The following is a 12,786-nucleotide window of genomic DNA, read 5'->3' as shown; positions in this document are numbered from 1 at the left end:
AATTTTAAGAATTGCTATGAACTAATATTAGTATTTTTATATTTCAGAAATCATTGTAATAGATTAAGTTGACTAATATGAAAACAGTAGTTTAAATACTAATTAGAAGAGATGTTCTAAACTATGAACTTTTAGGCTATCCCATGCATATTTGAAATATTTATCTAGAATACTTTGTAGCTAAACAAACCAAAAGGCTATCTGAAATAGTGATTAGTACTTCGTTATACAACATGAGAAACTGAATTGGGCAATTTCATAGTAGGTACATTATGAGTTTGAAAGAAAATAAAGTACCCAGTTACACTTTTGGCTGCTTGGACATGTGCCTGCTGTACAAACTGTGTCCCTAAATCTATTCAGGGTCAAGAATTGAAGAGGCCTGACCAATACAAAGCCCATCTTGTAAAAACTACAGCCTGAAGCAAGCACTTTAAAAAAAGCATGACACTTTCTAAAGGTTATAAAGAGTAAATAAACCATCAAATTACTCCTCTTTTATTGTCTTTGGAAAACACTTACATCCTTGTAGTCCTAAGGCAGCTAATAAAAAATAAACACTTCTAAGGTTCGATATTCTTGGATACTTTATTGAAGTCACAATTCAGATTTTCTTATCAAATTTAATATATTTTTAACATTGGCAATTTAATAAGAATATTTATTAATAACTTTTGAAAGGTGCTTGAAGAATGCATGGAAGATTAAAATGAAAAAGTTCCCTCAAGAAGTAAATAATTTTTAATAGAAAGCATGAAGTTAAATTAAAATCCTAATACAGTAGAAAGTATATTACGTTACCTTTCAGCAATGTGGATAACACCCATTTTATCAGCCTTCCATGTAGTATAAATACATACATTCTACAAATCATTGTAATTACAAAAGTATGATTCCACTCATAGCATAATTAATTTTATGGGGCACTGAAATGCTGCTTCACCACATATTATACCATTAGTTATCCAGTTTTCTTTCATAATTTCCTTAGCAAATCATTGGTATTGTAGAATACCCAAATTTCCATTGGCTTTTATTTATTGCTAATTAAAAACCCAAGATTTACTTCTGTTTAGATATTTAATAAATTTAAAGTGTCCTTTCTCTGAACTCCCATAATACTTTATTCATAATTCTATTATGACCCACAATATATATTATTTGAGAGTACAGAAATTAATTTGTATGGTATGCTGTGACTATTAAAATTTAAACTCTCTTAGGGCAAGGCTGAGTAGTTTTTCAAAGGTTATCAAATAAACACATATTTTAAAGTTTGAAAGTTCTGTGGTAGAAGACTTTCATTCCCGCTGTATAAATGATCTGACTTAGAAATACATTTCATTTAAAAACTTTCAACCCAGTCCCAATATATAGAATCAAATAGATTTTACATTAAAGTCTTAATGTCTAGTTTCTCTTCAATAATTGGAAGAGCTGATAGTACAAGTTCCATTTTTTTATATGGCAACAATTTTCTGAAGCTGAATGAAAGAGATAGGTTGAACTGAAGACACTCTCCAGCTAAACACAATTCCTACCTTATTCACATCACAAGGAAGATAAATTTGTGACCCTTCTGTTACTCATCCCTAACACCAGGTTATTCTGTATATCTGCCTAATAGGGGAATTTACCAGAAATGGTGTCTAACTTCTAAAAAGAACATATTATGAATTCAATATAAACTTCTTTGTTGATTCCAATTATCTGTAGATCACTAATTTAAAAGATTCTATTTTTTTCAAATATTATAATTACCAATTTAGGTCCACAAGGGAAAAAAAATGAGGACTTTCCTCTCTATTTTGTTAATTCCAGCATAGCCAAGTAGTGAAATATAGCTTAGTTAGGTAATAAAGTCTCTTTCTTTGATTTAATTTTATCACCTATTGTGTTTGCTTCTTTAAAGAAACTTCACTATCTAACCATTTCGGTATGGCCCAATTTTATGTTTACTGTATTATTATTCATTCCAGTTATTTATTAAATATATTACTAGAAGGGCACTAGACAAGGAATAGAAAGATCAGAATACTAATCTCTTAAAATCTCTGGGTTTTAGATTGGACTGAAGTTATCTCAAGTCATACCTGCACCTCTAAAATTCTACAATTTCACGATCCTACAAAAAGATTGATCGTGTAGAATACATCTCTAAGATCATATAGAAAAGGAAAGCAAAGAAAGCTGATCCTAACAATCCCCATTTGTCAATTCATTAGGTGCTAAGAAAGTGAAGCAGTCTTGTGAGGATTGACTTAGTGTTTAGGACCCACCAAAGAGGACGGATTTTAGAAAATATCCCAGGATTTTAGTTGGAAGCCCAAACACCTATACTCGGAGTAGAGGGTAGAAATAAACTAGCCCTCACAAAGATGGAAACTGAGCCTCCGGTTACTTCAAACTCTGATAGGTAAGATGATCTGCCTATCCTAACTTTCAGGAGCAAAAGTAAATCTCTCTAAAGGAAGATGGCAAGCAAAGCCTCAAATTCTCTTTGCACTTTTTCATGCACAAAGTCAGTCATTCAATCAAAATTCTCCCTACACCCCAAAAGATATGGTGAAATAAGGATAAAAATCCAAGAGGAAAAAAACAGACACTAGAAGTGGATTTATAAGTCCAGATATTAGAGTTTATATAGACTTTAAGACACTAATATGAAACTAATATGCTCAAAAAATACATAACAAAATGAATTTCAGCGAAGAATTGAAAATTATAAAAGAACCAAATAGAAATTTTAGAAACAAAAAATAAAAGAAATAAAATTAAGAACTCAATAGATTGACTTTATCAGCAGACTAGATAAACCAAAGAGAGTATTAGTGAACTAAAAAGTACAGAAGAAAATAACCAAACTAAAACATGAAAAGGAAAGTGCAGACAGAAAATCAGTATGATATAGGAGATTTAAACAAGACTGACAAAGTTAACCAAACTCACAGTCCCAGAATTCTACGTCTAAGAAATACAGAACACACATTATTTTCAAGTTCATCTATGTTGGAATATTTACTAAAATTGGTTATATGCTTGGCTAGAAAGCAAAGCTCCACAAATACTAAGTGACTGAAATTATATACAGCATATTATCTGATGTAGTAGAATTATGCTAGAAATCATTTTTTACAAGTTAACAAAAAATAAAATTCCAAAATATTTTTAAAAGTAGTAGTACACTTCTAAATAACTTTTGGGTCAAAAAAGAAATTACAATGAAAATTAGAAAATAATTTGAAATAAATGATAATGAAGATAAAACATATAAAAATTAGTGGGATCCAGTTATAGCCATGCTGAGAGGTTTATCACCTTAAATGCTTTATATTGGAGAAGAAAAAAATTAAAATTAATTAACTAAATATCCATCTCCAAAAGTTAAAAAAAAATAAGTAAAATGAGGAAATAATACGGATAAAAGAAAAAAATAAAATAAATACATAACAGAATCAGAAAAGCCAAAATTTAATTTCTTGACAATACTAACACAGTTGTTAAACCCTTATGACCCCAAATTCCTACTCACTCATAACATCTCTGCATGAATTATTCTAAATCATATAGTTTTATTTTTATTGTCCTTTTTTAAAAAAGATTTTACTTATTTTTAAAGAGAGAGAGAGGGAGGGAGAAAGAGATGGGGAGAAACATCAATGTGAGAGAGAAACAGTAATCAGTTGCCTCCCACACCCCGCCAACCACGGAGCTGGTCTGCTACCCAGCCATGCGCCCTGATCAGGAATCAAACCAGTGAACTTTCACTTTGTGGGATGACACCCAACCCACTGAGCCATACCAGTATTTCCTGGCATGCCTAATACTTTGTTACTTTTCATTTTTATTATAAAACTACCTCGAATATATAGAAATGTTATAAGAACACAACAAAGAAATGCCTCTGTAGTAACCATCAATAATGATTTGATATATTTCCCTCCAGAACTATTTTATGTGGCTAAATATTTTTTATTTTGATTTTTTTAACAACTTCCATTTTTCATTTAACAATATCTAGGTGGTCCTCATGTCACACAGTTCCAAATCACACTAATTTCAATTATTCTGGTTTACTTAAACACCACTAGTTCCCCCAAACATTGTTCAAATTTCAACCACCACAGTGCATTATTGAGAGTAACTGCACAAATTCCACTGCTAACTCTTCAAACCACAAACCACTACATAAATAATGTATGTGCTTCATGATCAGTAATCAATCACATCACTTCTTTGACAGTCTATCAATGACTGGCCACTATGTATCTGTTATTCAGTCTATATAAAGACAATAAGCATGTAAAGGTCTGTTCCTTTCTTGTCTCACAGTGATAAATCCACATAACATTTTACAAAAACAGATAATAAAAAAGGGAATTGGCCAACAAAGATGAAAATGCAGAAAAAGAAAAAAAAGGAAGGAGAGAATAAAATTGGAAGTGAAATTAAAGGAGCTCTCAAAGATATCTGATAAAACTGAAAATGCAAAGGATAAAATGTGGGAAGGCGATCCAAACTTGAACAAGAGTGATGCTCAGTCTGTATTGCAAGTTACGCAATAAAGCCAGCACTGTTCAAACTATCTTGATACATTTTTTTTCAAAGAAATAAAACACTAATTCTCAATATGTCTGTTTTAAATTACAGTGTACTAAATAATTATTTTTCATTTTCCTTCCCATTTAGGAGTATGTAATGTTTTCACAACTTTTTTAAGTCACAGAAAAATCGTAAGTTTTATTATTATTAAGATTGTTTTGCCAACAGGTGCTGGCGAGGCTGTGGAGAAAAGGGAACCCTAGTCCACTGTTGGTGGGAATGCAGACTGGTGCAGCCACTATGGAAAGCAGTGTGGAATTTCCTCAGAAAGCTGAAAATGGAACTGCCTTTTGATCCAGCGATTCCCCTGCTGGGACTATACCCTGAGAACACCAAAACGCCAATACAAAAGAACCTATGCACCCCAATGTTCATAGCAGCACAATTTACAATAGCCAAGTGTTGGAAGCAACCTAAATGCCCATCAGTAGATGATTGGATCAAAAAATTATGGTACATATACACAATGGAATACTACGTAGCAGAAAGAAAAAAAGAAGTACTAAACTTCGCAACAGCATGGATGGAACTGGAGAGCATCATGCTAAGCGAAATAAGCCAGGGGGCGAAAGACAAATACCATATGATCTCACCTATAAGCGGAACCTAACCAACAATGCAAAGAAGCAAGGCAAATATGGCCAGCAACACTGAAAGGAAAAGAAATCAACAGAGACAAGAGGGAAGGGGGGGGCAGGGAAAGGGAAGGGAAGGGGAAAGTCAAGGAACATATAGCAAGGACTCATGGACAAAACCAAAGGGGAAGAGCTGAGGGAGGGAAGGTGGGAGGGGGCAAGGGAAAGGGGGGGGGGAAGGCAGAGACAAATGTATTTAAAAAGTAAATAAATTAATAAAAAAAAAAATTAAAAAAATTAAAAAAAAAAAAGAAAAGAAAAATAACATAAATGAAGGGAAGGGAGAAAATAAGGCTTTTGAAGAGCATAATATGAAGAAAAGTGTAATTGTTTGCTAGGCATCACAGTATGAGTAATTCAGGTGAACAATGGTTGTTTCCTGGATTGTTTAAGGACAAGTCATTCAGCAATCTAATGCAAGTGCATTGAGGTTTTGAACCAATTATTATCCACTTTTGGAAACTAAGACTTCAAAACTGCTTTTCAGTAGCTACAACAGACAAATTCATAGAGACAAATATAGAATAGAGGTTATCAGGGGCTGGGGAGGGCCTGGGAAGGGTCAGGGAGGAGGGATTAGGAGTTATGGTTTGGCAGGTATAAAGATTCTGTTTGGGATGATGAGATAATTCTGGAAATGGTGATGGTTAATGCCACTGAGTTGTGCTCCCTAAAATGATTGCATTTTATGTTGTGTATATTGTAACACAATACAAAATTTAAAAAACAAAAACAAAAACAAAAACAAAAAAAAAAAAAAAAGATTGTTTTGCATGTTTTCAACTTCTAGGGTCATTTTTATGATCCCATACTACCATATACTATACACATACATTAGTACATATGTGCCTACCTTATCCTTTTAAGAGCTGCATAATATTCCGCATATCTGATTCAGTCACCTAATTATGCATATCAGACCACTCCAAAACTTACTCATTTAAAATAATTTATTAGGTCTCACGATTCTGTACATTGACTGAGCTCAGCTGGGCAGTTCTGCTCCACATGCTACACATTAGGTTACTCATGCAGATGCATTCATTTGATAGTTCGGCTGGGGCTGTAATGACCATTATATTCTCTCATTCTCCAGGGAGTCTTTCGTTATTGCATAATCTACTCTGAGTGCATGGCATGGAAGATGGCTTCTAAGAGGATATGTTCCAAGAGAATAAGCCCTAATGTGCAAGTACTTACCAAGCATCTGCTTCTATCAGGCTTGTGAAATGTTCTGTTTATCAAAGTATGTCACATGACTAGGGCTAAATTAATGTGAAAGTAATCTACTCAATGGATTGAATACTGAGAAGTATGGTTTAGTGGTAGCAACTAATGTAATAGTATCACTTATTTATTTAATGCCTTTTGAAAAGATTTTTATTTATTTATTTATTTTTAAAGAGAGGGGAAAGGAGGGGAAAAAGGGAGGGAGAGAAACATCAGTGAGAGAAATATCCTATGTACCCTGACCAGGAACTGAACCTGAAACCCAGGCATGTCCCCTGACCAGAAATCGAACTGGCAACCTTTTGCTTTGCAAGATAACACCCAGTCAACTGAGCCACACCAGTCAGAGCTTACTAATGCTTTTTAATAGACACTAAGATTGTTATAATTTTTCTATTAAAACAATGTAGCATATATTGTAGAAAAATCTTTGCCCAATTAAGCCCACACAAAAATTATTCTAGATAAAAATATTATCTGTTAATGACAGGAAATTCTACATTTTTAATTTAGACAGATAAAACTCAATTTCAATTTATCATCTGTACTAATTTACATCAATAAGGAAAGGATAAAACAGTACTCATTCCTGAAATATATTGCCAAAATTAGGAATTATTCATCTTTTGAATATTTTTCCAATAATTTGCATTTGTCAGTAGCAGAGTTAAGCATATTTTTATATATTTTATGATTGCTGTATTCTTTCCACTTTTCTGTTGGTTTGTCTTGATTTGTAGAAATGATTTGTAAGTAAGACATTGGTCCTAATTTTCCATTTTGCATGTTGCAAATATATTCTCACATTTGCTTAACTTTGTTTATGATAGCTTTAATCCCATAGAAAATAATAATTTGTGTATCATCATGTCTAGCCATCTTTTCCTTAAGGAAAGGTACTCTCTGTTCCAAAAACTATAAAATTATTTCTTATAGTGTCTAGTATTTGTATCTTTTTCTTTGCATTTTTTTCCAGAATTTCATTTTTGTGTATGAAGTATATATAAATTGTCTAAGTGTCACCTACTGACTTCCTTCCTTTCCCCGACTGGATTAATTTCTTTCACTGATCTATTTAGACCTACAACAATATCACATTTTTTATTATTATAGCATTGGAGCATCTTTTAATATCTGATAGAGCAAGTTGTAACTCATTCTTTTGAAATTTTCTTGTCTATATTCATACATTTTTTTCAAGTCTTATTGAGCTATAATTTATATACAACACTGTATTAGTTTAAGGTATACAACACAATTTAATATGTGTATATTCAGATATTTTTCTTATACACATATAACTTTAGAATCATCTTGCCAAATTCTAAAAAACATCTCTCTGGATTTTTATTGGCACAGAGCTAAATTTTTGGATCTTGTCTTAATTAGTCTGTTCAGGCTGCTAAAACAAAATGCCATAGAATAGGTTGCATATAAACAACAGAAACTTATCTCTCGTGGTTCTAAAGACTGCAGGTCTGAGATCAGGGTGCCCATATGGTCAGGTTCTGTGTCCACTGAGAGCAGCCTCTCAGTTCATAACCTCACACAGCAAAGAGGGCTAGAGCTCTACTGGGCCTCATGACCTAACCACCTCCCAAAGACCTCACCTACTAATTCTATCACATTGGACATTAGGTTTCAATATATGTATTTTGGGGAAACACAAATATTCAGACCATAGCAGATCCTTTCAAGAAACCACTAGAAATGAAAATGTAATCATTGACGTTAAAAACTCTCAGCAAGATTAGACAGCAAGTAAAATCATCTGAAAAGACAATTAGGAAACGACAAAATGAATTACACATGCAATAAAGAGGCAAATGAAAAATATAAAAAATATAAAAGAGTTAACAGTCATAAAAGATAGAATGATATGATCCAATATGCTATCTAATGGGAGTTCCAGAACAAGGTAACAGAGAAAATAAGTGAGAGGCAATGCTCAAAAAGATCACAGCTAAAAATTTTCCTAAGATTCAGGAACCAGAATGAATACCAAGAAACATAACATATTCACACCTAGACTCATTAAAACTGGAGATCATTAAAGATAAAAAGAAGATCTTAGTAACAAATAGAAATAATGAATTATGTGCAAAAAGAGTATATTAACACCAAACTTTTCAATAGCAACAAAAAATTCCATAGCTTCAAAGTACTGACAGAACATAAATGTCAATATACAATTCCATAGAAAAATAAGGACAGTTTCTGGCAAAAAAAAAAAAAAAGAAAGAAAGTAAGAACAAAAGCCCTGAGTTTACTTTTAACAGATCTTTCAGTATTAAAACTCACTAGGAAAATATAGACTATCCAGGCCAGTTTCTGGAACATACAGAAAATGGCTTCAACATTTTTTACCAAGATAAATAAAGCTCAGACAACAGCTAAGACCTAAGATTACTCTTTTTTAAGGCTATTTGAACCATCAAACACAAAATAATTTAAACAATTATGTATTTTCTCTCTATTATTTGGGAGGACTATAACCCTAATATTATTTATTTACTGATTATCCTGGAAATTTAATATACATATATAAGTAAACAAAGTCTTTAGTTGATCAGTATCTTTACCTCCTAAACAAAGCAAGGACCTAAGAATCAAGCCTATCTAAGCTCATTAATAACTGTTTCAATATTTTAGTTTCTAGCTTTTTTAGCTTAACAAATTAAATATAATTATTATTAGGTTGATTAGATCTTAAAATTTTTTGCTTTTCTTTTTAAATGCTAAATAAAAATATCTTTTCAAAACTACTAAGGGGAAATATTAAAAATTTTCACTGAACATTTGGGAGATCAGAGCGGGCATGCAAAGTAATGAATATCTCATAAACAGTTCCAAATAAGATGTGTTCTTACTTGGCTGTGTCGTCCATGCCTGCATAGCATTTTGTACAAAAATATTCATAGTAGCTTTATATATAATAATCAACAACTGGAAGTCACATAGAAGTCCATCAATAGGTTAATGAAAAGAACAAACTGTTAGATTTATACAATGGAATATTATTCAACGATAAAAAAAGGACAAACTACCGATCAACATGAATGAATCTCAAAAATATGCTGAATAAAAGAAAACTTATACACAAAAAAATATTACATGATTCCATTTATATGCATTTCTACAACAGAGGTAAACTAATCCATGGAAAACTAGGAACAATGGTTACCTCTGAATGGATAAAGCTGAGGAATAAGTAAGTAGAGACATGAAGAAACTTTCTGCAGGTAAAAGTAACATTCTGTACCTTGACAAGGGTTGGGGCTACGCAGCTGTGTGCATTTATTAAAACTCATGAAATGGTACACTTAAGAACTATATGTTTCATTGCATTTTATATTAAAAGAAAAATACATAAAGAAATATTGAATTCTAGTCAATGATATGCACACTGAAGCACACTAATTTTAAACTTAAATTGAACTGAATAAAAAAAAATAAGACCAAATATAGAAGGATATATACAAGATCAAGCATAAACTCTAGGTAGTGGGTGTATTAGATTCCCAATTGCTGCTGTAACAAATTACAAAAAATTTATTGTCTTAAAGCAACTCAAAGTTAAGTGTTACAATTCTGAAGTCAAAAGTCTAAAATTTTTTTTTTAATCTTCACCCAAGGATATTTTTTAATTGCTTTGAGAAAGAGAGAAATATCAATCAGTTATCTCCCATATGCACCCTGACTGGGGATCAAACCTGCAACCTAGGTATGTGACCAGACTGGAAATCAAACTCACAGCCTTTCAGTGTACAGGACAACGCTCCAACGAACTGAGCCACACTGGCCAGGGGTAAATGTTCTTACTGAGCTAAAGTCAATGTGTTGTCTGGGTCAGGTACTTTCTGAAGTCTCTAAGGGAGAATTCCTCACCTATTCAAGCTTCCACCTGCATTCTTTTACTCATGGTTCCATTCTCCATCTTCAAAGCCATCAGCATAACATCTTCAACTTTCTCTGTGACCATGTTCCTACTTCTATTATCACATCTTTTTCTCTGATTCTGATAATCCTTCCTTCCTCTTATAAGAACCCTGTGAACGCACTGGGTGCACCTGAATAATTCAGCATAATCCATATCAAAATTCATAACTTTATCATATTTGCAAAGTCCCTTTTGTTGTGTAAGGTAATATATTCAGAGTTCTGAGGATTAAGATGCAGGCATAACTGAGGTGCCATTATTCTGCTTACCATAGTGGGTATATGGGTGTTACCTGTGAAATTCTTTTAACTATTATGTATTTTTAGAATTTTCCTAATAAAATATGGAGGAAAAAATTAAAATCCAACAATATGGATAAAGTGTTTTCATTGTGGTAAATGTGAAAATCAATGACTATCTTTTTCCATTAAAAGAGAAAATTTATCCCCTTTTTAAGAATAAAGTTCTCCTTTAAATGATGGATGTTATTAAAAGTAGTGTATGCACCTGTATTTGATTATTTAAAATACTGTTCCTGTTGCTACCCTGAAATTTTTCAAAGGATTTTTAAAGGAAGCTTATTTTTCAAGTTGGAATATAAACATCCAAAATATAATGTTTGCAACATAATAAAACAGAATATAAAGTTTTAAAGTTACCCAAACTTGCTTTACTTCAAAAAGATATACCATTTTAAACTAATTTTACAAAAATTGATTTTTTTTCATGCTTATCCAGACATGCGCTTTTTTAGCAGCACCACTTCTTGTTAAAGACTTTTGTCATTTTGCTAATAAGTAGCTTTAGACAGGATCAACATTGCAGTTAATTAAGTTTTCTTATTACAATAACAAATTTCAATATTTTTAAACCCTAGAACAAGGGTCGCATAATGAAAGTGTTTCAAATCTTTTTTTCCCTCACTTATAGCTCATCTTCAGGAAGTCACCAAATTCTACTGATTCTTCTTTGTGTCTCTACTGCTGTATCTTCATACAGAAGTCCTAGTGACCTCATCCCTAGATCATTACAATAGTTTGAGTTTATTTTCTTCTCTTTAAAATTTACAAACTCCAAACTGTCTTAGAGGGTTGACAATATACTCTTTAAGTTTATATCCAGAGAGTCTCAGAAATGAAATGCTTTTGAGGAGTTTTAAATAATATAGAGCTTCTGTTGAAACATCTTTTACAATTTTGTATTAAATTTCTCCTTTCTAAAAATCTCAGGGGTATCACTTTAAAACTAAGAATATTTTATTCTTTGAACTCTGAATAGTTACTACATACACTTATTTTGTCATTTAATCATGTATTGTCTGATTTCACTATTTAATCATTTCATAGGCATACCCAACTCATAACCTTAACAAAAATGTATTCTACTCAAAAAGTTTTTTAATTAGCCACAGTGTCTAACTGTAGTGCAATTTATGCATTCCAAGGAACTCAATAAATATTAGCTGATTTATCAAGTATTTAACAATCTGGATATCTGGTGGGTTTTGTTTTTTTTGGTTTAGTTTATAAATTCTCCTTCCCCATTCCTTGATGTCAACTATATCTACGCTTTCTCTTTTGATTCCTTATTTGAACTGTATTTCTTCTTTCTAAACAAGAGGTTATTTTGCTAGGTCTTTTTTTTTTCATTAAACAAAAAAACTGGACAAACCAAGTTCTCTGATTAAAAGATCATTTTAAAAAGATACTTACCCTTCTCATACGTAACTCTTCTAATGCTTCCAGTAAACTCGTTTTGAAATCTAATAGCTGAATAGAAAACAATGTCTCTGAAGAACTTTGAAGAGCAAAGCTAGATAATGATGAGTCGGTCTTAAAATCATTGTCCATATTAACATTTATTTCCTGTAATGCAAAAAGGTTTGACTTTTAAAAAAAAAATTTATCTAGGTTTTTCAAGTAAAAGTACAGTTACCGTAATAATGTAACAACCTGTATCCAATAATCCTCCAGGTTTAACAATGAGTAAGTTTTCTAATTACTCCTATTCTGATCTTGCAACACAAAGCACTTAGGAAAAAATGACTGAACTTCATTTCTCTGTGGCTGAGGCTTTGTCTGTTACCCTGGTACCCTCAAGTGCTAAATTTTCTGCCCCTAACACCTGTCTCCTACAGGCTGGGTGCCTAACGCTGCAGACAAGACTTAGCTCTTCACTAATTGCTTTATGACAAGGCTGAGAGAAACACTCCGCTTCCTAAACTTTGCCTTGATATAAAGCATTTTGTAAGGATGGTGTGGATATTAATTAATAACAATGCAATCTTTAAACCCAACAAAGTTGGAAGAAAAGGACTGGGGTAACTGCTTTTTATTAAAAACCAAGACACTTAACTTTTTTCAACTCAGAAAGTGCATG

General features: G+C 32.2%; 1 protein-coding gene across 1 annotated transcript in view; it reads right to left on the bottom strand.

The window, feature by feature from the left end:
- The window catches only part of CCDC73 (coiled-coil domain containing 73), a 79,936-nt gene extending 67,679 nt beyond the window's left edge, over window positions 1-12,257 (bottom strand). Inside the window, exon 1 of the mRNA XM_054585959.1 lies at window positions 12,120-12,257. Within this exon, the coding sequence (XP_054441934.1) occupies window positions 12,120-12,257 (138 nt within the window). The remainder of the gene's footprint in view (window positions 1-12,119) is intronic.
- Window positions 12,258-12,786: the final 529 nt, after the last annotated feature.

This window comes from Pteronotus mesoamericanus, unplaced genomic scaffold, assembly GCF_021234165.1.
Source record: "Pteronotus mesoamericanus isolate MK-2021 breed Mesoamerican mustached bat unplaced genomic scaffold, CSHL_Meso_final contig_90, whole genome shotgun sequence".
Taxonomy (NCBI): Eukaryota; Metazoa; Chordata; class Mammalia; order Chiroptera; family Mormoopidae; genus Pteronotus; species Pteronotus mesoamericanus.
Note: the sequence above shows the minus strand (reverse complement) of the source record. Positions and strands in the feature narration are given on the sequence as shown.